Raw genomic sequence first — 27,374 nt, 5'->3', positions numbered from 1 at the left:
ACAACTCTGGAAGCTTCATATTCAGCCCAGAAGATAAAGAAAATTACTCCCCTTGTGGGACACTACGTAGAGCCTTTTGAACACATCGGCGTTAGTTACTGGGGGCACGGAAAGGAACAGGAGTGGTGCTTCGGAGGTGTTACACCTGAAGTCTGATCCCCAACTGCTTTGGGAAGGGAGAATTGCAATACAGGGGTAATTCAGCACACAGCCGTGTCATAAAAGTAACCTACAGCAACCTGAAAGGTGCAGCGAGTCCCGGCAGCACACGACACGCCATACAAAGCGCGGTGCCTGTCTTCGTGTGGGTGTCATGGCACGGCAGGACGGGACGGGGAAACTTCCAGCGGTGCCAAGCACGCTCTAAGCACCCACACGGTGCGGTAACACTTGGGGGGACACAGAGAGCAGATAAAGGAGCACTCAACACGAGGGGAACGCTTGTCTGTGGTGACAGCAACCGAACCGGTATCTTTGGGATTTAGCTAGCGCCAGCTTCAACGTTAAAATAAAGAACAAAAAGGCAAGCAGTGCAACGATCAAGCCAAGTTCGTTGCTTGTGCTGCTCCCTGCTCCAAGCACGGGCCATCCCCAGCCCCCCAGCACAGCTCCCGGCCGCCCCCTCAGGCGGGCCGGGCCCGGGGGCTCGGGACCTCCCCCCCGGGGCCCTCGCCGGTCCCCGGGCCCGGGCCGCCGCCGCCGTCACTTCCGCCGCTCCCTAGCAACGGCCCGGCCATGGTAATGGCGCCGCCCGCGGCCCTGAGGGGGACGGGGCGGGAGGGGAGCGGGGAGGTGGGCGAGGGGCCGGGGGGCCGCGGGAGGGCTGAGGTGCGCTATCTGCTCGTAGGCTGAAGTGGACGAAACCCTAAAGAGGATCCAAGCCCACAAAGGGGTCATCGCGACCATGGTCATCAACGCGGAAGGTAAAGCGCCACCGCCTTTCTCCGAGTAGGCAACCCTGTAGTGGCGAGAAGTGCCCTCTGAAGTAAAACACTGCAGAGGTTGTGAGGTGTTGAAGCAGTCTGCTTGCAACGTTTTGTGAAAATGCTGTTTTCAAGAGCATGTGTTTCACCATAAGGCATGAAAAGTTGGCTTGTGGCCATGCCTCGAAGCCCCCTGTGCAACACAGTTTTGGATGCGAGTTAATGGAAAGAAAAGTCAAGACCTCAGACATAAGTCTCCTCTGATGGAATGACTGGAAGCATAACCTTTGTTTAATTTAAGCACTTTTGTGTTATTAGTTATCCCTGTTTAACTAAACTGTACTTTATTTTTCAGAACCAGATCTTGAACATCTCTTGGTAGGTCACAGAAAGAGAACATGCTGCTCTTGCTTCTTGCTTTTGCAGCCATTTCTCAGTCCATAATTTGGTGTCTGCCAAACAAAGTTGGTATTCCACTGCTGGGAGCTGCTCCTTGGCCCTACAAAACGTTCAGAAGTTCTTTAAATCATGTCATGGTGTGTCGTCGTAGTAGGGAGTTTCATGTCAGGCAAACTTTGGCTTTGATACAGAAAACTGCAAGCCAAAAGCAAAACTGATCACAGAAATCAGTTTCCAGAAGCTAAGCTTCTCAGGTTAATCTTTGTTTTAATCATTCCTTTACAAATAAGACAACTCACTCAATTACCTTCCCTAAAATTTGGTTCACTTCCTTCACTTCTACAGTGCCCCCCAAAATCTACTTCTCTAGCAGCAGTTTAGATGAAGGTCAAGAAGTGCAAAGCCCGGCAAACAGTAACGGAAAGGCTGCTTTGTGCTCATTTCTAGATACAGCTGTTTACTAAACTGAAACAGGCTGGTTTCAGAACAGGTATTGTTTCAGCTGTTTCTGTATTCTGTATAAATAAACAGAAAGTGATTTGATCCAGTGGGCACTTAGAGGTAGCTGCAAACTCAAAGTGAACAAAACCAACCACTTAGATAACACAGATGATCCTTGCTGAGTTTGCAGGCTGATACATTTCTGAAGGCAAAACCAACCACAGAATCTATTACAAAAATAACCCTTTTCTTACATTGAATTTCTTGAAATAGTTGCCTTCTTGGTTAAATACGTTTTCCCTCTTGGGTGTACTACTGCAGTTCATCTTTACCTGTGGTAGCTCTGCACTACTGAGGGATGCTCAGATAGAGCCGTGCAGAGCACTCATGACAACAGCATGCTTCTTCAAAGGCTGTTATACATTCCTTCCATCACAGCTTCGATTTACAACAGAGGAAGAACATTCCACATTCCAGTTCTGCTTTTTTTTTGTACATTAGACTATTCAAGACAAGGTATAAAGTCCCTCCACATGCTGTTCAAACTTTCTCATCCTCACAAACCTGCAGACCATGTGGCACTGTTCCATCTAATTCTTTCAAATCTTCCTATACAAAAATAAGTTTAATTTCTCTCACTGCTGAAATGTTTAAAACAAGTGTACAACTGGCATGAATCACAGTAAAATTATTTTAACCAATGGCACAACAATGAAGTTTCTCAAATTGTTCAGAATCCCTACAAGATAAAACATTGTTCTTCACTAAAATAAATATCTTTTACTAAGACTTTTTAGTAGTGTAGGTAATACTTAGGTGAAGTAGTATTCAGGTGAAACAGCATATGAAAGATTCCTGATGCAAACAGCCTGCCATTTATTTCAAAGCTCAGTGTTGAGTTTTTCATTGAAACACTACGCCACGTATACATTGTTCATTTTGGAAATCTCAAACTGTTGCTATCCTTCACATTTGTGAAGGAACACACTACAGCATTTCTAATGAGGGATTTATTTGCCTTTTTCTAATTTTGGGGCCAGAGGCAAAGAGAATTTGTCCTAAAGTAAACACAGACTAGCTTTAATCTAAGGATGTCACTACTGTCAACTCATTTTCAGGTTATTATTAGACCTTGGAGGATCACTTAACATTTACCACTTCCATTAAAAGTGCTATATTTGTTGAAGTGATCATTTAGATACGAGGTCATATAAACCTGACACATTCATTGCTGCTTTTAAGTGACTTACTATTTAATGCCCTCACTATATAGATATTCTCATGCTAATGCAGTACTTGGGAACACCTGCTTGTTTCTGTTAAAATCTCAATTTCAATCTCTGTAATAAACATTAGACACAAAGTATGTACTGGGTCATCCTCTTACACTTCACTACACATCATACCAACGCACGATTATTTCTCATGACAACACCGATTTCAAGTGATTCAAATAATACTGTGCTAGGAAAACCATGGAATAGTCTAGTATCTGAGGAGGTCCTCTTATTTATTTTATTCATTTGCCTCTAATTTCTTACCTGGCATTCACGATCTTTGCATGCTAATTCTTTCATAAATCAAACTTGACTCATATTAATCTATTTTTGTATTCCTATCCTGTCCATCTGGAAGACGCATTGCAAATGTATGCAAAGAGAAAATTGCCTTGCCAGCTTCTAATCTATCGTCTCTGTTAGTAGGTTGAATAATTTATTTATTTTTATTGGTGAAACAAACTTTTAAAAGCCAGATAGGTTCATACTTGCAAGATAACTGTGACCCCTGTGTTTAGTTTCACCTGGCAGCCTATTAACATAAAAAAACATGATTTGACAAATTATTGATAATGATTCATTAAATCATCAACAATCTTAGGTAATCACATTTTTAATAGCTGGATCAATACACTGTACTCTGAATTGTCAATATTTTGCATGTAATTGTAAGGGACTGTTCTAAGAGTGGTTTTGCTTGACAAATGCAAACATGCCACTTCTGCCCTTTGATTGCTCTTGGTATTTCACTGGGAACGTGTAACTTCTATCACTGCACGTGCCAAGTGCTGCAGCTAAAGTATGGCTTAGAATCTTGCAGCCAAGATACGATCCCAGTGACAAGTTTTAAACTGATGAAGCACCAAAACTGGTTAAGTACTAAAGAACAGAATTTGATAGACATTTAAGAGCCTTAAACGGCAATTAGGCTCTTTCAAAGGTTTCATAAGGCAACTCAATGCTTAATTGTCGCTGATTAATATTGTCCTTTAAAAGACATGTAGATACCTGAAATCAGTAACTCCTTTCTGCTGCAAACCCACCCCCCCCCCCAAAAAAAAATATGTTTTATTTCTGTTATGATCCATGGTATATGAATATACAAATTAACTGAATGACTGAGTTAGAAAACTATTTGTTTTCAGGAATTCCAATAAGGACAACTCTTGATAACTCTACAACAGTCCAGTATGCAGGTCTTCTTTGTCAGCTCACCATGAAAGCGAGGAGCACAGTGAGAGATATTGATCCTCAGAATGATCTAACCTTTCTCAGGATCAGATCAAAGAAACACGAAATCATGGTAGCTCCAGGTAGTATTTCTATTAAAAATGATAGAATCATGAAGTCCTCGTAAGTTTCTTTTAACTGTTCATGAATAAGGCTACTGTAGAAAATGCATTTTAAAAATATGTATATGAAAAACTGTATATTCACCATGAAACAGATACGTTAACATTTTAATGTACAGGATTTAGAGTACTCAAGATTGGAGGCAACTGAACAAGTCAAGAGGTGGCCTTCTTAACTTTCCAAAGCAGATATAAACCTATCAAATTCCCTGGGTACTTTTAAGAAATGTTTCATTAAAATAGATATTAAATACCTATCCAACTGAATTCCTTCTAAAGCTTCCTTAAGCTTTTAGAACTAGTAGGCAAAGACTGTCACATTTAGAATTTATTCATAGTAAAGGTCTATTCAAATCTTTTCTGTTTTTTCATCTCTAAATGGGGTTCTCAATTTTGAATAAACTAGCTAGTGAACTGAAAGAAGATCTCTGCACCTTCAGAAGAGGCTGCAGGTGTCAAAAGTTTATTAAAATAAGTGCTAGCTTATAACAAGTGCTAGCTTCCAGGTGCTTATCTTATGACTTTTTTCCTCTTGTTTAAATATCTTTACAGCTTCTTGAAGGCAAATATTCTGCTTACTAAAATAATTTTAAATGGTATAGTTAACATTTATGACAGTTTTTTAATCTGAAAACTTTTTTTAATAAAGTTACTTTTTTTATATAAGAATGTCTTTTCATGTATTTTATACACAAAGTTGAAGAGGAATAGGTTAATATGGGATATTTATCAGGAAATAAGAAAATATTTTAACTAAATATTTTTATATCTTTTTGCAGATAAAGAGTATCTCCTGATCGTTATTCAGAACCCGTGCGAATAGGCCTAGTGTGGCAATATTTTCAGACAGTGATGTAGCTCTACTTGTTAAACTAATATTACTTATTGATAGTTAATATTAAACATAGCACTTACAAATTTCACATAACATAACTGTCAGGACTAAAACGTTGCCAATTTAATATTCTGTTGTAGCTCTACCAATTTGTGTGAGCAAATCATAATGCAAATACCAAAATGTTGTATGTTTGTCTTGATGTTCAGAAGAGCAAAATAAAGCAAAATACTTAAAGAGCTTTCTATTGGATGTTCGAGCTATTCTTGCAGTTAAGTCATTCTGCTTAAATTTCTCACTGTTGGAGGAGAAATCACCTCATGGGAAGTCACAGATTGTGTGCAAGTATGCATATAAATGTGTCCCTGTGACCCAGAGTAACCAGTTACGTGAACTAAAGAATACAAATGTAAATAACATAGTTCATGTCAGTAAGGGACTAACTACTGCCCTGTCTTCGACTCCTGGGTGGTTTTTTTGTTTGTTTTGTTTTTTAATTTTCTAAGGGAGAAGAAGTGAAAGAAGAAACTATCTTTGTCTTCCAATTTCTGTGGACTGAAGCAACAGTTTCATTATGTATTTTCTGGACTGAGAAATTCAAGCAGACAAAGTTGATCCAGCATTCTAATGTAAAACTACTACTAGTTTGCTGGCAACAGTAAACAGTGCCATAATTAAACCAAAACTTTTGGTAACTAAGCCTTTAGATAGATACAGCATGTGAGCTGTACTTGACATGAGTCAAAGGGTGGGTTGAAGCTCATGTCCCCCAAAGCAGGTCCACATTCAAATGGCAGCTCTGCAGACCAGATACCTATCATTGCATGCCTTTAAAACAGATGCACTGGTAAAAGGCCTTCCTAAGGTTTAGCTGCCTAAAAATCCTTTCTGTTCTGAAGACACGGGATGGTAGTGACTAAGTCTCACGGCTGTTTTGTCCTCTTGGTTCTGGGAGGTCGGGACAGAAGCGGGTACAGGATCCCTGTTCTGGCCACGCTATAGTATAGGCTTTTAATCAAGGTAAGCATGGCTACAAGCCTTTATCCACTGTCATCCCAAAGTCAAGCTCAACTTTGCATGTGATTATTCACTACAATTGTGGAAGCAAGGGGAGTCTGAGCTGAGCCTGCACTCAAAATATTGTCCAATCATATTTGTACTACAAGTCATCTCAGGTTATGCAGATTAAATTAAAATTTTATCAAGTAATTATTTAAACTTTAAAGTATCAGATTGTCTTCAATTTATCACAAGACCATTTTTTTCTAGATATAACAGAAGAAAAATATGTGGGATAGCTATGAGGATGAAAGGAAAAATGAATCTGTTGAATACTGCTCAGGGATCTTTGTAGTACATCACATGAATTGTGGTTGAGGTTATGAAACTGATAAATCACTGAATGTCTCAGTGGATATGGAGTCAGCAATTTGCTATTAGGGTTATGTTATGTATCACTCAAAACTTACACAAAGGAGAGATATCAAAACCTGGTGGTTTTTTCCAATCTGAGTGTTTGCTCTGACTTTGCTGAACAGCTCAGAAAGGCTGTATTTCACTGAAAAATCTGAGAGGGTTGGTCCTGTTCCTGGGAGCTGAAGGTATCTGAGCTTTGCGATCTCAAAGATTAGCAGACAGACTCAACACCCAGGAGATCAAGATCACCCATTAGAGAGCAAGATTCAGTCCTGCTGCATATTAAGAGGAAGTCAACCCAAAAGCACAGAGGCCCAGGTTGACGGAAATTAAGCACAGCAATCCAGCTGGGCAGGTCTATTCAAAATTCTAAGGGCAAGGAAATCAAACGGGCAGCTATTGATGACACTGCTATAGTCAGTGCAGTGCAAGAATATCTTCACTGCTAGAGTGTTTTTGAAACATGCACTGGAAAATAACCATTTTAAGTTATTTTGTAACGAACCCATATACTGACATGTGACAATGCTTAAAAAAGCACTTCTATTTATTATCTTCTCTGCTTTTGTTGGGACAATTTCAGAAATCCAACTTATTTATTGCCACATGTTAGTAAACCTTTATTCTACTACTATCCTAACTATAGGCTACTAGTGTCAAATGGCTACTAATTCAAAGACCAGATTTTTAATTTCAGCACATACCCAAAAGCATTACTGAATTTCAACTGCTTGCAACATGTTTGGGGAAAAAAGCTTTGTTTCTGTAGCTTTCTTTAACAGCATGAAATTCTGTGGAGGTTTTGCTGTTTAGGTCCAGCAAACTGCCAGAATTACAGTGCCTGTTCCACTTTTTTTTTTTTGTCAAAAATAGTATTGGTGTTGTAATTTCCAGCATCAGTGAAAAATATACGTCAGCCCATACCACACAGTAGTACATTACAAAGAGAAAAGCTTAGTATCTGGCAATGCTCTTCTATTTTTCCTTTTCTGATACACATGTTAGTTCCCTTTACAGACTTTAATCCAATATTTATTAAGCAGCTGATGATTGCTGTAGCTTGATAAAGCACTCAAAAAGACACTTAAGCCAAATCATTAAAATTAAACACATGCTAAATCATTTTGCTGAAAAATGTTTTTCTACGGAAAAATGGCCTTAAGCAGATGCATGTTGTTCTCCAAGGGTCAAATACTGTTCACGAATTAGTTTATTTCACTGTTCCTATGAGAGGCGTAGATGCAGATAAGAGGGCAAAGTTTGGTCCATTTATAATGATGTGGATAGTAACAAATGCTATGCAAACACACGGGCTCAGCTGTGCTTCTGCCAGATACTCTTACCAGCACAGTCTCTAATCAGGTTTCCTAGAAAGCATTGTAGAAGCATACAATTTTGGCAACATCTTGACTAGAGAGCATAAATTGAAACACTCCATTTCATTTCTTGGTAATTTGTTCCTATTTTCTATTAGCAAAAGCAAACTGAACACGTGTCAACTTTTAATTCATGTCTTTCAGCAGGAAAGGGAAATAACAATAGTGAATGCCCCAACAATCCTAGTCGGAAACCCTTTATGAGCACATCGATCTGAGCAAAGGCGGGTCATTGAGAAGGAATGGAATGGTCAAGGCAAAAAACAAGGAAATATTTTAAGGTTTTTGAGCACCACAACTGCCAAACTATGTCATTTAAATTGTCATTTATGTGAACCAGCAAAGATTTTACTAATTAACTAGTTAACAGTTGACTGGGAGTAGGTCAAAAAGTAAGAAATATATTAAGAGATTAATTTCATAGATGATCATTTTGTCAAGTGAGTGTTGACGGTGTCAAGAATGTCTGTTGTTCATTGAAAAGCAGCTTTCAGGTTCAATTGTAACATGCAAGTTAGACAATTAGCCAAGGAAAAGATTGTCAGTAGCATGCATTTGGGATCCTCAAAATAAACTAAAATAGGAAGTTCTCGTAGGGTCAGCCTCCCACTTTCAAAGTAAAGTAGCGTGGGTTTTCCTTAGCATATAATCTTGCATGTCCCTCATGGGACAACTTATGCCAGCTGATTCATTCAAGACAGTTGTTCACTCATAAATTTTTCTCATCTGCCAATTTAATAAATTTAAATAGTTCATTTAATGTATATTCAATGCATTTGGTAGTCTGGCTTTCTGTGGTTACTTTTTTTTTTAAACACAAAATTATCATTTTGTTCACTTTACGCAATACACCTAGAAGTATCAAATTGTGTATTTTTCAGCTTTAACTTCAGCTTAACTCAAGATGTACGTAGCTCTGTAGTCTCACGTTTGTACATTAATTTAACCATGGGATGCAATGAAAGGGATACACAAACCATGTTAAGTGATAAAGCACTCGTAAAATACTGAACTACTAATTTGTCACTTATGCATACTTGCTGGAATTTATGTATTTGTATTTTGTCTGCTAAGTGCATTTACGTGACAAGATTTTTAGAAGTGTAATGGTGAGGAAGGTGGTGTTCAATATTAAGTCAAAATGGTCTGAAGTATACCGCATTCATTAACAGCAATTAGGATGTTCACAGTTTATCTAGGAAGTGCTAAGATGTTAAATATTAAATTCTCTTACTGCCAATAAATGAATTTTCATACTGTATTCTGTAATGTGTTTATAGCACTTGCCAACGTAACTTCAGTGAGAAATTCTTCAGACTTATGGAAGACAAGGACAAAACTTAGCATTTTGTTTACAGAAGTAGTATGTATAACATGCATATATATGTACATAAATCTTGTATACATAGCTACTATTAACTACATCAGTTTGTGGACTACACTGGATTCCCTTTAGAACCTATCTGATCATAAGCATTAATGACAGCAAACCTGAAAGAGTCAGCTTAATAAACTACCACAACCATATCTAAAAAAGCAATTAGGAATTAATATTATTTTGAAGAGTTATTCAGTTAGTTTTTGAATTAAACAGTGACAGCACAACTTCTGAGGGTTTCCCCAGCCAGAGGAACCAGTCCCAGCTCCGCTGTCTCAGCACTACAGGACACAAATGCTGGAGTGGACCCGCAGAAAAAGCCTCAGTTTTCCTAAATAAACTGGTGTCACCCTTTTAATCATGTTTGTTATTAAGTTACTACCTAGAGACAGCAAGATAATTCCCCTATTGATTTTTCAAGTCTCAGTCAGCTAAATTAGAGGAGCTGGGAGAATTCCAGGTTTGTGCTCCCTTTGCCTGGCACCTCCACAAATTAAATCTCACAGTTTGTGGAAAAATTAGATCATAACAACCAGGCTCACTGTGGGACTTCACAGCATCCATGGGGGAAAGGAACACTGATGCTTCAAGAGAAGGCCTAGAATGTCCTAAGTTACTTAGGCATAACACTGTGTACCTCTGCTGTATCTGCTCAGATCACAGCACTGATTTCTCTCTCTGAATTCTGGACATTCACGTTTGCGGGCACAGTGCGACCAGACACAGACCCCTGTAAGAAACACAGGGAGTAGCAGGAAAGGAAAAGCCACAGGGAGATCAGAGCTCATTTCTTGAGTTTGAAAACAACTTGAGAGGGAAAAAGTTAAATCTCCAGGTTGCAACCAAGCAGAAAATCAGCTAGTCCAAATACACTAGTTTTGGTCCCTTTTTTTTTGTCATCTCTGCAAATTATCCCTAAATGACAACAAAAGCCCTCAGTTTATTTCTGAGGAATTTTCAATAGTTACATAGAACAGGGTGCACTTTATTTTTAAAGGCAATATCAATTTAAATCAAAGTTCTTCAGAGTTGAGACATAACAAGAGGACACAAGGTGTGAGTGCATGCATCCTCCCTTGGACAGCTGGGCTTATTGCTTTGGGCCATGCTGTCGTAAGGATTATTCTTCCTCTATTTCCAAAAATACCTAAGCCTGCCTTTGACCTGATTACCCTTTTTAGTGTCTCTGACTCTACACCATCATGAGTGAAATTTCTCAATCTAACAGTTAAAATGGTACACCAAAGATACCATCATCTTGAGTCTACGCGAGTTGGATCAAAAAAATCTAGACATATTTTCACTGTTTTGTTGCAACTGAGTAAGACAGCTACACAGCTGCACCGCTGGAGGTTTAGAGATCGGACATTAGGAGGAATTTCTTCACTGAGAGGTGGTGAGGCATTGGAACAGGCTGCCCAGGGAGGTGGTGGGATCCCCACCCCTGGAGGCATTTAAGAGACGTGTGGATGTGGCACTAAGGGACACGGTTTAGTGGTGGGGCTCAGAAGGTCAGGCTGACAGTTGGTTAGACTTGGTGATCTTGAAGGCCTTTTCCAGCCTAAGTGATCCATGATTCTGGGGTGCTACTTGCCATTGGCCATCACACATGGCAAAACAGTCCTTGGACTAACAGCTTGCAGGACCACTTTTCTTTCTACCACTGTTTCAGCAGAATGACTTCACTGACTTAAAATATTCTGCATTCGCACGAGCTTTACTTGCCCCTTGTGTGCCCCGCTTTGGAAGAATTTGCGTAATAGAAGTGAGACTCTTGGTTCATCAAACCACAAAACAGAAGCTAGTGACAAAAACTTAGCTCCCCCCTAATTCTTGCAGAGGTGTCTGTGCTAGTGCACAGGAGTACACCAGTACAATACAGTGCTACTTAGCTGTAGGCTTCTCGTAAAGGCGATGAATGAAACGAGTCCCTGTTTTTAGGAAGAGCAGCCATGAAGCCACCAGCCTATTGAAAAGACTTTAAGCCATCACTATAGGGCTTACCTGCAACTTTTCCTACCTTGCTGCCTCAGTGAAGTTACCACTACGGTAAGTGGTAGCCAACTGATAGGTTTGTTTTTGCAAAGTGGGATGTTTCACTGGGTTTTAATGAATTTCACACACCCACAGTACCTCACTTAAAGTAATGCATTTCACCTTCTGCTTTAGGTTAGAACATCGGAAAACACATTTATCAGATCTTGTTTTCAGCATTTCACAAAAATAGTTAAGGGTTTCCATCCGCTTTCCCTCCCTGATGATGTTCTAAGAGATAAGGCATGAAATTTTTCCTATTGGCACAGTTTTATTACTCAGAAATTTATTTTTAAGTGTTCCATTGCTCACCATTTCCTATCGAGGGAGGTAACATCTATTTGCACCATTTGCATTCAAAACAGCAGAGCTACAAGGAGAGAGGAATTTATTCACCCACAGCATTACTTAAACCAGATGCCATATTAGAAACTACCATAATCTGTAATATTTAGATTGGAAGTATCAACCAAAAAAAGGAAGCTCATAAGCCCTTTGGGTGTGGAAATAAGTTCCCCTGGATTCCCAGGGAAAGGCAGAGGAAAAAGGAGATTTTTGTCTAGGAACAGGAGTCCCATTTTATGGTGTCTTGTTTGACTTCTGCTGTAGATCATAATCAAAGACAATATTTACTCAGTGCCTGTGAATCAGAGAAACATGGGGAATAATGGATATACAAATATTACATGTGCACACTACAAAAAAATTCGTCACAAGAAAATTTGGCAACTAAATGCTTAAATTAACATTAGCATACTCAAATCAGGGCTTTTGTGAGCAAGCCTGCTATCTTCAGCTTCTGTTTCACAAAGAATAACAAAAGTGGCTATTTTCTCAGAGCAGATGAAGGCATTTCAAATAACATTATGGAATTAAAAGGCATGTTTCCTAAACAAATGCACCAGCACAGGCAAACAATGGAGTTTCCTTCACCCAGTATCCTTTATTAGTTATAAGTATTAATGTTGCTCCAGGAGATAAAGGAATCTGGAAGGTGCTTCATAATTTCAGCTCTACTCAGACATCCTTAGTGACAGACGTTTCTAATATAGATAAGGAAGATGGAGCGGATATTAAACCAGAACATCTCCCCATCTCTGCTTTGTTATTCTCGCAGAGATTTACCTCAAGCACTTTCCCCGTGCGGTGGAACTGGTGTCAGTTATTGCGGATGCCATTGTGCTCTGCCCGAGAGGGAAAGGCATAGGTGTGTGTTAACATTCCCCACCAGTGAGAGATCTTCTCTATTGTGCATTATAATAAAAGAACGGGGGCATGCATATCAGTGGAGGGGGAAACCGGGGAAAAGAAAGAGGAACAGAGTTATTCACCCGCTCAAAAAGAAAATAAAAGGAAAACTAAAACGTCTCAAATTATGAGCTTTCATTCACACAGAGATTGATATTTGCTTTAGGACATGCACCGTTTAAAAACAATATATTGCCAGGCAAAGATGGAATTCTTTACTAGCTTTTAGCAATTTTCTACTGTGGCATCAAGTGATTTTTAATGGTGTTCTATGCCCCAGTGTAACACATTTAAACTTTTGAGCAGAAGCTTGCATTTGTTTATTTTTATCTGTATTTTGCTCCAGAATCCCCAGTGATTCATAGACCACAGGCTGAAACCAGGTTACTTTTGCTTTGTCTGGCCATTAGATGGCAGACAACAGAACGACCATGTCTGTGCATTGCGTCCTTGAGTTTGTGAAATAAGCATGAAAACGCTGCTGCTCTCTAAATTAGCTCGCTTCACATCCACTAACAATAAAGTGCTCAGCATCCCAAAGGCCTTTAAAGTCACCTTTCTTCTTTTTGCTCCCAAACCATACATTGCAACAACTCAAATCCTGCAATAAAGTCACATAACAGCCATACCCTCCTCCTTGCCTTACAGTCAGTCACATGCAACTTGAAGCAGAAAGCATCGTCCTAGCCTCCATTCCCTGCCATTCCTGCACTTGCAATTAATCTCTGCAATGAAGTAATTGGTCTCATCTGAACTATGACTGATTTCCCCATGGCAGGATTTCTCAACAGTATGAGAAAACGCCTGACGTTGCTCTCCTACTAAAGAGATGTTTAAGCAAGGGACAGTAACTGCACATTCAGAGCCCCATTTTGAATCAGCACCGCAATATTTGCCAGGCTATCTATCTACCGGCATCAAACAGACTTTGTTTTTCACAAGTCGGTGATAACGTCTACACACACCTACTGACATTGGGAGCACATCTGCAGTCCACAAAAAACAAATATGAGCACACAAACGTGTCTTATAAATTCAATCTGTTTCTGATTGTCAGATACGCCCATTTGAAAACCTACTTCTTGGTGTGATTGCATTGCTAATCTCCAAAGAATGCAAAAAAAAATTGTGGAAAAACGTTCCCCACTGTCACATCAACAACGGGAAGTCTCCATCTACCGTGACTCAAACAAGGTACGACTGGCAGTACTCTAAGTGAAAGACCTGTGAACATATGCATCAACATCACTGGAGATCTCCGCCAGTACAAGCTGTGGAAGTAGTGCTGCATGTATCTCTTGATTATTTATGGCCTCTGCCCTATATAAATTGTATTCGATCATACCAAAAAACCCCAAACCCTACTACTTTTCCATAGGCATCCTTGCACAGCCTTTTGCTGGGAGCCTCTACAGGGAAGCCCTGCCTCTGTGAAAGCTGCTGTACCAAAGGAGTACCAGGTTTAGGCACTTTTTCTGCAGTCCAGCTTCATGAAGTGTTTGAATAATGTCCGTATGAAGCAGAGCCAAGAGTAACTTAATGGGACTTTTTATTTGTAGGATACATTTAGAGCAGGGAATGATGCAGCCGCGCACGCTGTACGTAATATACTCCTCTACATCAGTATTGAAAGCAATGCCAGCTTCAGCAAACGTGGTCAGGGTAAAGTATCTACAGGAGCAAATTTACATTTGAGTTAGAGGGCATTATAAAAGTCACAGTGATTTACAGAACCACAAAAATGGTATCAAGACATCAGCATAATCTGTTATTCATTCAAGAGCTGTATCCCATCCAACAATCGAGTTCCAAAAACTTTCGTAAAAAGTCCAGGGCACTTTTCAGAAAAGGAAATGACTGCCTATATGCTGTTACCTGAACCACAGAGATGTAAAGGGCATAAAATCTGGCTCTTAAATTGTAAGAGGTGAAACCCAACATAATGCTTGCAAAAAAAAAAAAATCTTTCTCCATTATGCTTATTCACAGTAACTTTCCACAATTCTACTAAAAGGTGTCAGATGGAAGAGATCTGTGTTGGCACACCATGCCCAGGTCAGTGTTCAAGTGCAAGCCTTCCTCTAAGGCCCCAGAGCATGGTGCTAAAGTAAAAGGGGGCTGAGTGTGTTAAGCAGAGAGAAGTGCATGGGTACTGCCCTAGTGTGACAGGATAAACTCTTCCGACCTTCCTCCACCCACTGTGCCAACCAATCCTCAGACCTGTGAGGATCAGTCTTGTGTGTCGGCTCTGTCCTTGGGCACAAGTGAACATGCAGAGAGCAGCCCCTACCCCTGAACCAGCATGAGGAGAGCCTGTATTTGAAGTTAACCAGCCAAGACCCCATCACTCACCCAAGACCAAACCACGTATCAAATCAACCTGGCCCACTCGCACACCCACTCAATCCATTAGCCGGGGATTCAGTCATCTCCTGTAGAAACAATTACTTCTGCATATTAAACTCAAGGGCTGTGTGCTACATTATCTCAATCAGAAATTAATACTTCGGCATGCCAAGACTTGAAAATGTGCCCAAGAACTGGAGACCACAGCTGCCTAGCAGTGTGCTTCATGATCCTTCAGGACCTGTCTACAATTTATGGCACCACATCCACCAAGCGGAGCACAATACACAGCATGGCCAGTCTTAGCCCACACTGCTGCCAGCCTCTGGATACGGACTTTTATGGAATCTGCCACTTAAATGTGGAGCTTGTTTTTAAATTCTCCTTGTGAGTAATGCACAACACTATTTTATTTCATTAATAATGTTACGAGATTAGGAGGTATTTTATGCCTGCAGTCTGCATGATCTGGAAATAATTTTAATAAGTACTACATCAGAGTGTGTTTGCTGCACAATAGACATCTACTTCTGCTATCCTTCAATACACAGAAGGATGAATATGAATCCCACATGTGGGAAATTGTTAATATTATAGCACACAAGAAATCTTAGTGAATAGTCTCATAATATATTATTCATTACACATAGTGCTTGAAGACCGAGAGTTCCCATGACTACAGTACAAAACCAGTACACTCAGTGCAAACTTTGAGCTCTAAAACACATCCCAACATAGCTAGCTACCTTTCGGGTTACCAAAACAGGGTAACGATGCAGGTCATTATTCAGCACGGGATGACTAACCATGACCAATACGTATCATAGATATGATTATTTAGAGACATTACACTTCACTTGTTTTTTATCTCCTTGCAACTGCACTGTCGCAGATTTCCAGACCTACCTCTTGCACCGTGATACCCCTGCCTCTTTAGACTCTTAGTCCTTCTCTCGCTTCCTTGGTCTGCACGCATAGATTATCTTTTAATACATCTTTATTTAGCAGCACTAGAAATTTTAACTATGCTGAAATACGCATTGCATACATTGCTGAATTATACATGACAATGCTAGTTCAGTGCTGCACTGTCCTGAAGATACTCATATTATGAGCCAGAATTACAGTTTTCAGAGGGCCCACATGTCTTTAAAGCCCAAGTGTTTGAACCAGTTGCGGTATTTTTCTGTTGAAAAAGATTTTTAAAGCCTGACCAAATTTTGAACTCGCAATTTTACAGGACAAAATATTCCTGGGTATAATTCCGCATCTGCAATTTAGCCCTGTTGGATGTCTTAAAACTTTTCTACAGCACTAACATGATTGTGCATGTGTAATCACTCCAGTTACACCACCACTTACAAACTACCCTTTTCTAGTGGCTCAAAAGATCTCAGCTGGATATTCATGTATAATTATTTTCACATAGTCATCCTCTGCTTGTGAGGATTTACATTGGCCTGTCACTGGAAGTAATTGCTGTAAATTATTTTTGGCTGATGTTTTACACATCCAATGAACAAATGCACAAAGACCACACAACAGATAAATGCTGTTAAGATCTTTTCAAACCATTATGCCTGGTTCTAGACTACACATGACTGATTTAACAATGCTTTGATGATGGAGTAGGGGAGTCCCCGTAGCTTCCACAAACAAAAACACACCCTGCCATTGCACTGGATGGGCACATCCATGTACTGAATTATTAAATCAGCTACCAATGTTGTAAGGTAAATGTTCATGACTTCTCCTTCTACACCAGCCACACGTGAGCTTGTTTCCCTTCCTGTCGTGCTTTGCTCAGCCACTGGCTGGGTTGTGCTGTCCACTTCAGTTCTGACTTTTTAAACTGTCTGGTTCCTCTCAAGAATTGCTCTGTCATCATCAATATATATATTTTTTTTCCTTGCTATTTCATTTTGGTGCATTTACTTCAGCATTTCCTTTCTGGCATTTTTAGAGCATTTGGCTTCAGCTATTTACAGGTGCACGCGCACAGCAGAATGGGAGAAAAGGGAACACGAAGAAAAAACTTCTAAAGGGAAGACGCAGTAAAAATACAACAGGTAATTGTCGGTACCTTGACTAAATCCTTTTCAACCAATTCCCTCGACACAGACCTGAAAAATAAAACCATTATTACCCATTAAGCAAGCGTACATCTCCTGTGGCCAGCTGCCTCCAACTGGAAGGGGCTCTGCCGCTGGCCCAGGCAGCCCACAGGTAAGGAACATTTAGAGGCACACGGCACCAAGCCCCACATAGCTGGGTGCTCCCCACCGCGTCGCCACGGGGGCATTAGCGCAGGACTTTTCCCAGCCCTGTTGCCTGCTTCTCTCCCACATTCCAACGGCCCGCTATTTTACTCTTCGAGCACTGACAATGAATAAAAGATGGTCTTCCTAAACACCGTGCAGCCTTCTGAGTCCGCGGGTTCGCAGCCGAGCGGAGGCAGCCCTGGAAGCGTAACCATCCATGGGATTGCTGAGTTCGTGTGCATGGCAGGCATTATGCAAAGCCAGCCACGATACGGGTGGCTGCCCGGGCTTTCAGAGACTGCGGAAAGACACTGTGTTTCACGTGCACTTGCTGTGCCTTCCTCCTTGCCCCCAGTTGCCCAACGCACCAGAGGCAAGGCAGGACCAGCAGCCGGCCATCTTCTCATGAAGCTCCCAGGTTGTTTGGTCACTGGCTTCGTTAGGAGATGCCTCGGGCCTTAACAGCTTAAAGCCTTGACAAGGGCTTTTAACTATACACTTTTTCCTTCACTTAAAATTTAAGAAGCCTCTCAAACTCCCAAGAATTTGTATTTTAAGCCACTTTTGAAAAGCAAAAAGAATAATATGAACTATCATTATTGGTGAGGACTTGCAAGGCAATTTCAGCTTGGTATGGCTTGAAATGTCTGCTTCAGAAACCCACCAGAAATGAAGTTTCTGATGCAAGCAGCAGATACTTTAAACTCTGTTGTGTCCTTCTTTTGTTCAGTGCAAACAATATATTTTGCTGGATTAATTGAAATTATTCTGATAACCGTTTCCATGACCACCAGCTGTACATTTCTCCCTGGTTTCTGCTCCTGCTAGCCTTTAAGACACTAAAATCCTCTCCCTTGTGAGCAGATAGAGCCCACCCAAAATTCTGTTTAGAAACTCTCATGATTTAAATAAAGACAATGCAGTTTTGTTGTCACAGCAATCGTTATTCCATCGGATCATCTCAATGACTAATAGCACCTATTATGACTTTTAAACTTGGCAGATGCCAGCTTAGCATCGCGCTGCGAAGATAAACATGTGTAACTTATGCTGTAACTAAGTCAATTGCAGTAAACAAGCACCAAAAGTCACTGTCAGCAAACAGAGCAGATGACAATTCTAAAACAAGGGCTGTGGCTTCCAAACTGTCTGCGTTTCATTTTAATCTTTCAGAAGAACTAGCGCAGAATAGACCTTTGTTAGCGTGCCTTATACTTCCTCTTTTGGCTCACTAATTATAGTTCTAAAAAAGATTGTAATTCTGAATAGAATTGGCTGAATAATTCATAATACTTACACTTGTCTGTGAGTGTTGTCTGCAAGTAGATCATGATCATCTTAGCTGTATTCATTATTTAAATTTATTTGCCAAATACCTCCTACAGATGGTTCTTGATCTGTAGTTACTTGGAAGCTGCTAGTTGCAAATATTTAAAATTTATACGCTGGGCATTCACAACTTGATATCTGGTCAAAAACATACATCTACTCATTTGCTTGTATACGCAATTACCATGCTTACTAAATCACTTATTAATTCCAAGCTATGTTTACACGAGAATGTCTAAGAGTTATTACCACGAGCCTTCAGCAGTGACCAGTAAGGGCGTTCATCAGGCGTGAGCTACATGCTTCCTCCCGGAGTCACGACCCTTCTGCTCCGTGTATAACAGCAAAGAGCCTTCTGCCCAGAAAAATATCACACAGCAGACGCAGATGGCAGGGACAACACACAAACAGCATCACGATCCTCTGAACACGGGGACAATTGGTTTGGGAACTCATTTTCAGAGATGAGAAAAGGAGGTGAACTGAAAGGACTGAATCCCATCTTCTCATGCACGAGGCAGAAAACTAAGTGAAATAGAGACGAACCATCAGCTGAAATGCCAGGATGAAATGCCTAGGAAAGAGACTTAGCCAACTTGGCAAAAGCAGGTGCATTCCGGATGTGGATCTTTCAAAGACTCTTTGTTTAGGCAGACTACGTCCCAGTATTATAGGAGTTTTAAGTATTTGATGAGCCAGAATCTGGTAGCAGATGCTCCAGTATAAATCCATCTTCCACCACTGAAGCCACTGGAATTACCCCGTATTTACCACTGCACAGAGGAGATCAGAACATTTCTGAGCGAGAACTTCTGTTCCTTGATGACCTTTAAGAAACCAGAACTTCTTCAACATATTTCTCAGGATTACTACAATTAAAACTGTGACCAATCTTTCATATGTACTTGAATGCAAACCACCCGTTCTGCTCTAGCTAGAAGCCTGTTCTCAGTGCAGCATTAGAAAGAAGGGAAGCTTCTTGTAACTCTAACTCCCTGAAGCCAAGGTGTCAGAAGTATAATTTAAGTCATAGATAAGTGCAGGACTGAACAAGTATTACATATAAGCAATTTGCTAATGCCCTCTATTTCTCCTGCCCAGAAAGAAGATGGAAGGGAAGGATGCGGTAACAGGAGCTTGAAATTCAACAGGATAGTGAAAAAGCAGAAGAAGAAGGAGTACAGGCTACAACCAGAAAAGGAGACCAAATTGTCTTAACACAGCTCTGCCTGAAACTTCGAATGAGTCTCACCATGAAACATACTGTCCTGTACAGATATTTTCTCAATGTTTTATTAGGTACAGAATAGTAAATGGGCTGTCATCCACATAACTGCTCCTGCACCATTTGCCAGATGTTGTTTGCGTGTCCACAGTAATGTGGTCATATTAAAACGTATAAAATTGTGATTTTCACCGGCTGCTCACCACCACAGCCCCTACTGAGTATCTTGGCCTAACGCAGGCTTTCAGCAAGATATAGTTGAGCAGACATTAACTGCAGATTTCACTTCTTCGTTGACCTACAGTACAAGTCAATTAGTGGCTTAATATTGCTCAGACATTCATTAAAGCTTGAAGTGGGCAGTTTCATCTGCTTGATTCTCACTGTTTAAGTGTGTCCAGGGAGAGTATTTATAATTGTTGAGTTGCGACCACGTACTTTTGGAGGAAAACCACAGATTATCTCTGCAGTAAGCAGTATGTTATCCAGCTATTTTCTAAGATCCGTACTCAGTCAAAATACAGAGATATTCTCCTATTATTAGAGCTACTCAACCACCAAGTTTTAATGTGGTCTTAGAGGGTGCTCTGCTGTTCCTATCTGCCTCATTTAGTGTACTACATTTTGACAACTTTGGGCTCTGTAGCATCCCTTTCTCGTCTACCCCATTACCACCACTTAGGTAAGAAAACTATGTTTAGTGGTAAGATGATATCAGTCAATAATTATGCTTCCTTTTAATAATTTAAAAAGGAAATGTTTCATTCTTTGATAGTACTAGAAGAAAGTCCTGCATGTTATGTATTTACATTGATTCAGTTCTGGCCACCCACAATCACTGTCACTTGTATTTCGGCAGCATGTCAGAGAGATGCCTCCACACTCCTGATGAGATACACGGACACAGATTCAAATTTGTCAGGAGCTTAAGAGAGTTCTCATCAGGGATTAGCCCAGACACCGTCCGCAACAATTATAAATCATCTTGATAGGAAAAGCCTGGAAAGTGCATTTAGGAGTATGCGAAGTACATCACCGGGCCAAATGCATCCCTTCTGCTCCTGAGCACCAAGTCTCATCTCCATATCCACTGTGGCTGCTCAGCTCCTTCAGCTCTGCCAACCCGGGCCCTGCTGCTTCTCTCTCTGCCAGGGAGGTGTTAAGTATTGATTTTTGAAGTACTTCTTCAGAAACGTATGTGCTGTTACGTGCCCAGTCGCTATGAATGCACGCACCTCATTAACTGCATAACATCTAGTATGTAGCTACTGCAATTTGTACGTGTGAATGGGATGATTTCAAAGTTTTTGCATGCTCGCCCCGTTTCAGCTCTCAATTCCAGCACAGAAGGGACCACACTGCTGGCTCTTGAAGAGAAAGAGCAGGAACAGAAGGGAAAGGGTACAAACTCTCATACGAACATATGGGGAAGAAAGAGAAAGATCCCCTATTGAAGTCAATAGAGCTACAATGATTTATACTCCCTGCAAATCAGCTCCTTAATCTACAAAAGCAGGCTGTCATAGCGGGGCCTGGGCAGCTGGAGAGAATACAGCTGTGCAACAGCCACTCCGCTCCTTTTCGCCTCGAGCATCATTTGCAAAGCAGCCAGCTAAACTCCAGCTCTCGCCCCATTATTGATTGTGGTGGTTGCTGATGTAAGAAGCACAACACAAGTTAATTATTAGATTCGGGGTTAAGCTCGCCTGACTGGCAGTTAGAAGAAACCTTATCTTGATGTGTAAACTCCAGGAATAGGTCAAGGAAGAGAACTGAAGGAAAGTAAACATGGTGCACAAGGCATGTGGCCTGTGGGTTTGTGTTCTTACCCCACAGCCTGCAACCTGCTCCCTGCAAAGAGAGCAAGCCACAGTTAGACGCAGCACACGGAAAAGAAGATATGAAAAGCAACTGTACTGATGATTTATAGGTCTCCGGCTAACTGTTATCAAGCACAGAGGGTCTTATCTTCAGGTGATTTGTTCATGGCACTATCTTTACAGAACACTAAGAAGTATGAAATATCTGTCATGATAGCACACAAATATCCTGGACTGCCCCCTTTATAATGGATGGCTGAAAACAAGCAATAGTGGGCAAGGAAAATTAATGTCTCAAGAACAAATTAAAAAGGCACTTTCATAAGCTGAGGAATGACAGCGGATCCTTTCGGTAACGCACGCTCCACCTGCATCTCCCAGATGTTTAGCTGGAGGACGGGGTTATTGCTCCATGAGCACTAATGCCTTTGCTTACCAGAATACAAAGGTCCTGGGTAATGCAGGAAAGACCAGCACAGACCAGCCTAGCAGGGAGTAGTGATCTCTCACTTCCAGTGCCTTTCCCTTGTAAGGCTGTTTGTCCCTTAAATTTCGCCTCGCGTTCCCTTTCTCAATTAAATCCTGATACCATCCCCTCCAACACCACATTTGGCTGTCTTGGGTCACCAAAGATCTCGGGTGGCATGCAAGCAGCATTTTTGTGTTTTTCAGGGAGCTTTACAACAAAAAAAGGAGGGTGTTACAGAGTTAATCCCAGCAGAGCAGGTGCCTCCCCAGGATGACAGCCTCAACCTGAACCATTCCTGCCCAGCTGAGCTGAGGGTGGGACCAGCACCGTTAATTCATCCTTTAACAGCACAGGGGGCTGTTAAGGAGGGAGGGTATGTTGGCACACACCTGCTATCCTACAGCCAAGCTCTGCACCTTCTTCTGTTACCCTGGCTGAAGCGAAACCTTCCTGGCCACACGGTGCTCGCCACGAAGCAATCCTATCCGGCGGCGTAGAAGGGGCTGTAACAAAAATTGTCCTCTGCCAGCCTGCAACACAAAAGGTTGCTCCAACGGCTGCCGGAGCCCACAGCCCTGCTCCCACCAGTAATCCCCTCCTCCATAATTTAATAAGCTTCACCGTAGTGAGGTTCGCCCTCCCCCACCACACAATTCCCTTCCCCGTTCCCCAGACAAGCTATGACAGCCACAAAGAAGAAATATTCCCCGGTGCATTGTTAAAGGCCCAACTCCCCAAACCAAAGACAGGCTCAGTTAACATTAAAGCCTTTCCCCTTATGAGCAACCTGAGCCGAGATTAAGGAACGAGCCCACACTGTCAACCTTCACCCTGATATGAGGCTGGTAACTAGGGCAACAGCATCTCACAAACACACCGTGCCATCCGATTTTGTCTTCTTACACCACAACACAAAATATGATAGGTAAGGGGATGGGCAAATAAAAGCCACACACCCCTCCGGCTCATATTTTAGTCCTGAAGTTTACCAAGAGCTAGGAAAGGTTATTTGTTAATGCTGCCATTGATGCACAAAGATAATCTTTTTCACTCTGTATGCGTGGCGTACACCAGATGATAGCGTGCTCCTTTCTCGCTTGGACTCCAGCGTAATTATTTGCAGAAGGTAGCACAAAATGATCTTCCCAATATTAGACTCAAGCAGCTTGTCTGGTTTAGCTTGATCTTTATTTATAGACACAGTCTGGGAGCTTTCTGTATGCAGAGCAGGACATAGTGACCTACTCGGGCTCAGTTATATAATAGTTTCAAAAGAAGACTTAGTGTAAATTGACCCTAATCTGATCTTGAATTGTGACACATTATAACTCCAAAAATAAATCAGTATTTCTCTCACTCTATGCAATTCATTTATTTCCACAACTGGAAATAACCAAAGACTGATAAATCTAAGCGTTTCTTAGAAATTCCTTGAACTTTTAAAAACATCCCTCACATTATCCTCATTAACTATGAACATAACAATTGACTAATATGTTATTATACTATACAGCTCTGTAACATACTTAGCCCAGCTTCAGAGTCCATTTCCAAATGCAAATACTGCATTCACAGAGAGTAAGTTTAAAGAAAAAAAATCTGTGGTTTTTGAAAGCACAACCTTAAACTGTACTTGGCCAAATTTGCAAGGAGATGGAAACCTAGGCACACACTTAAGCACACCAGTAGCACTCCTTCCCCACCAATATTTGGGCACACAAATTTACAACTCCCTCCCCACAAGCACTTGAGCTTGCAAGTGCTTTCCATGGGCATCTGGATTGTGTATTTCAGTTGTGCTCACAGAAAGGGAATACAAAAGAGGCATAAATATGGCTCAGCAATTAATTTGCAAACCTGAATCAGTATTCACAGATATTTTTACAGTATCTGCTTAGTTCTCGCTGATGAACAGCAGCTGTATGAAAATATGGGGACACATTTGGAATGGTTTTTAACAACTTTGAACAATACCTTCCTGCCAAACAGCTGATATAAAAGGGTCTTGGTATCTATGGAAAACAGGCCCATCGCATTCTCACTTTATATTGATATTAGCTAATTAATTGGCCAAACTCATTATGCATGTTATTCAAATTTGGCCTTTCTAAAATGCCATAGCTTGGTTGAAAGTAATTTCTTACACAGTAGTAGTATTAATTTATAGTGATTGTTCGGTGGGTAAGAGAGGCTCCAGTCCTGCAGTTTGGACCAGTACGAGCAGATCGTTCTTTGCTGTTGCTGCTATCTGTTCCTGAAAAACTGCTTCTTGTCAACTATGCTTGTCCAACACTTCTGCAAATGAGTATTTGTGCATTTTGTGCCTGGGTCAGGCACTCACTTCTCACCAAAAAGCTCTTGATACAAGAACCTCAGTATGAGGACGCTGCTGATTTTCTGTACAGAATTAACGACAAAACACCGCACCATTTGGAGGGGTATTCTCATTCAGAAGTCTTGGCAGCTTGATTCAGGGCAAAAATACCTCTCCGGACACTGACAGTATGTTAGCACATGGAGGCACAGCATCTGAGCCCGCTGTGATACCCACAGAGAGCCCGTAATAGAGTTCCTTACAAATGCCTTCCAAGGCATTACCTAACTTGCGTTTTCCCTAATATAGCTTCTGAGTAGGGTTTGTTTAGTGAAGGTTTAGAGAACAACATACAGGGAAGAAAAAGCTCTTATTTTCACCACTCAGGTTCTCACTACTCCCTTCTAGTCCTCCACAGAATTCTCCTTCCAAGAGAAGGCAGAAGAGGTCTCGCCATCCTCCCTCCCTCCCGCCAAGGGAAGGCTGCAGGTAAGAGGGAGACGGCTGCACCCAAGGGAAGGCTCAGCAGTGCTGCGGGCACCAGCTCGGTCTCTGCAGCTGCTCCCCTCACCCTATTACCGCTTTAAAGCCACATCCCAAATCCTGCTTGATGTTCCAGGCACCAGACACGGGATATTCAACACCCTTTATCTTCTGCTTTGGCCTTCCCACGCCACACAAAGGCTCTGGCATCACAGTGACGATCTTATCTTCACGCTGGGGTCTGGAGGGTAAGGCATTGCTACATTCCTCTGTTTCTACATGCACAATCCAGGAGCAGAACCGATGGAAGTGAGGCTCCAGGCCAAAAACTTTTAAACAGAATTTACTCTTATTGCATCAGTTGCATTCCTATTAATGTGTTTAAATAGGCACTGGTATTTCATTTTTTCTTCAGAAATAATCCTTCTAAAAGACACTTATGTTTGCAAGTAGACATTATTTTTGGCAGGGTAAATGTACTGTGGAGGAAAGACTCTATTGTATGCTGCTTTATTTGGGAGTGAATTAGGGGCAGTAGGAATGAATTGCTTGAACTCCAGAAGAGATTTTATTACATACGTTTGGCATGGAGGAGGAAAGAAGTGAAAACTGTGCATATTTCTTCAGAGATTTTCAAAAATGAAAATAAAAGCTTCTTTTAATTGAAGTACCTTTGCTCTGAATAAATATTTTCATTCTTTACCCATAATACAAAATGTCTAATTGAATGTTTACTAATGAGCTTAAAATAGTTCATCTTGATATTGATTTTCCTTTTTACTTGCTATCACCATCTTGCATTTTAATTAAGTTAAAGAAACAGAAAGGAGAAAAGGAGAAAAAAATATAATCAATCCCAAAATATACCTTCAAAGAGATTTCTCAAGTTTTATAAGAAAAATACAAAGGTAAATCAAGTACAAAGGGGGAAAAAAGTGTGATAGAAAGAAGCTTCAATAATAATTCTGTCTTGATAGCATCTTTGTTTTCAGAAGGGCCAAGAAACAAGTATTACCCAAAGGCAGGTAACCAGGTGATGAGAATATGGCAAATTATTCCAAGGTAATCAGGAGTGGTTTCCCATTGCAGGCATTTACCAAGAAAACAAAGAAATTGGAAAACCAAGAGACCACACAAACATCACAAACTTCAAATCGCGCCAAAATAAATCAGATGATCAGAGATTGCAGGACTGTGCAGATGATAGAGAGATGTAGGAATGAAGTATTCCAGAGGCACAATTACTGCAGGAGCGTGAAATAGCACCTTTTAAAGGTCACATTTTAGGGCTGTCTAAAATTGGACCCCTACTGAGTACTTACAATTCTATCTGAAATAAGTTTTCTGATACAGATGGTTGGGGAGTTTCTGCTCTGACTCCACAGCTCCATGATAAAATGAAGGATCTAGGACCAGCAATATTCCAAGAACACCTGTACCCAACTCATCTGTGATACCACGACTCTCAGATATTGTGACATCCTGAAGAGGTATTCTTCACTTAAGATACAGTTTAATTTCAAAACCAAAATTCAGGAGGGAAAAAGCTCTCTTTCCTCTCTTTCCTGGTTATCACTGTAAGATTCAAAGCCATGGCTTTCACTCTAGCCACCCAACATCAGGAAATTGGGGACACCACTGGGGACAGCAGAAAAGCCTCAATACAGCAGACATTTCAAAACTTCTCCCACATGACACCACCTGGATGGTGTTTTCTATAAAAGCCCACAGATAGCTGGCAATTCAATTCCATAAACTCTTCGCATACAGCATTTTCTCTAGTCTTGCTAACAGTGCCTGGATTATAAGCATCTTTGGGACACAACCTACCTTCCATCTCACAGTCGGCATGCCATCCAGGAGAAGTGCAACAGGAGCTTCTGCTTGATTAGATCCCAGGGTAATGCTATAATTCAACTTATTAAAGAAATATGTCTGAAGTCAGTAAGACTTCTTCATGCACCATAGTCAGTAGTTCTGTAGTCTTCAGGCAACATGCCTAAGTCTTCTCCCCCAAAATACAGTTACATCAGTCCACAGGAGAGCTCAACCATGTAGTAAACCAACTTCCCATTCCAAAGAAAATCTCTTAATATTAATAATCAGCATTCCCCAACTCTCCAGCCTAAGCAAACTTGAGAATTCATAAGAGGGTTCACACTATAAACCTTGCACTCTGCAGCACCAAGTTGGCGCACAGGTGAATTGCTTTATAGGCTGCAAGGGCCCCAAGCACACAGCAGCTGGGGCTTCCTCACCCCCGCTGCTGAAGCAACACGAACAACCCGGACAAACCACTGCTTCCCCCTGCCTGCTCCTGACCTACAGGTTTGCTCTCAACAGAGCTGCCTCAATGTGTGGGATGAGGGATGTTGGTGGTCTCATCACCTCTCCTCACAGGGGTAGGAATTTTGACCCAGGCCAGCCTCCCAAAAATTTCTTTTGTCT

At 41.1% G+C, this 27,374-nt stretch overlaps 2 protein-coding genes and 1 long non-coding RNA gene across 11 annotated transcripts in view; 1 reads left to right on the top strand and 2 right to left on the bottom strand.

Annotated features, from left to right (window-relative positions):
* The window catches only part of LOC308176580 (uncharacterized protein), a 378,041-nt gene that overhangs the window by 230,094 nt on the left and 120,573 nt on the right, over positions 1 to 27,374 (bottom strand). The gene's annotated exons all lie outside the window — the stretch shown is intronic.
* Positions 242 to 10,390, top strand: DYNLRB2 (dynein light chain roadblock-type 2). The gene is made up of 4 exons (XM_080552551.1): positions 242 to 738; positions 848 to 923; positions 4,186 to 4,353; positions 5,172 to 10,390. The coding sequence occupies exons 1-4, from the start codon at positions 736 to 738 to the stop codon at positions 5,213 to 5,215; spliced, it is 291 nt and encodes a 96-aa protein (XP_080408677.1). The 5' UTR covers positions 242 to 735; the 3' UTR covers positions 5,216 to 10,390.
* LOC308176585 lies at positions 1,349 to 27,374 on the bottom strand. The gene is made up of 2 exons (XR_013938422.1): positions 26,757 to 27,374; positions 1,349 to 1,422 (listed from the first exon to the last, which is right to left on the bottom strand). It is a non-coding gene; the product is annotated as an uncharacterized lncRNA (long non-coding RNA).

The sequence above is a fragment of the Anser brachyrhynchus genome (assembly GCF_964034855.1).
Source record: "Anser brachyrhynchus genome assembly, chromosome: 12".
NCBI lineage: Eukaryota > Metazoa > Chordata > Aves > Anseriformes > Anatidae > Anser > Anser brachyrhynchus.
Note: the sequence above shows the minus strand (reverse complement) of the source record. Positions and strands in the feature narration are given on the sequence as shown.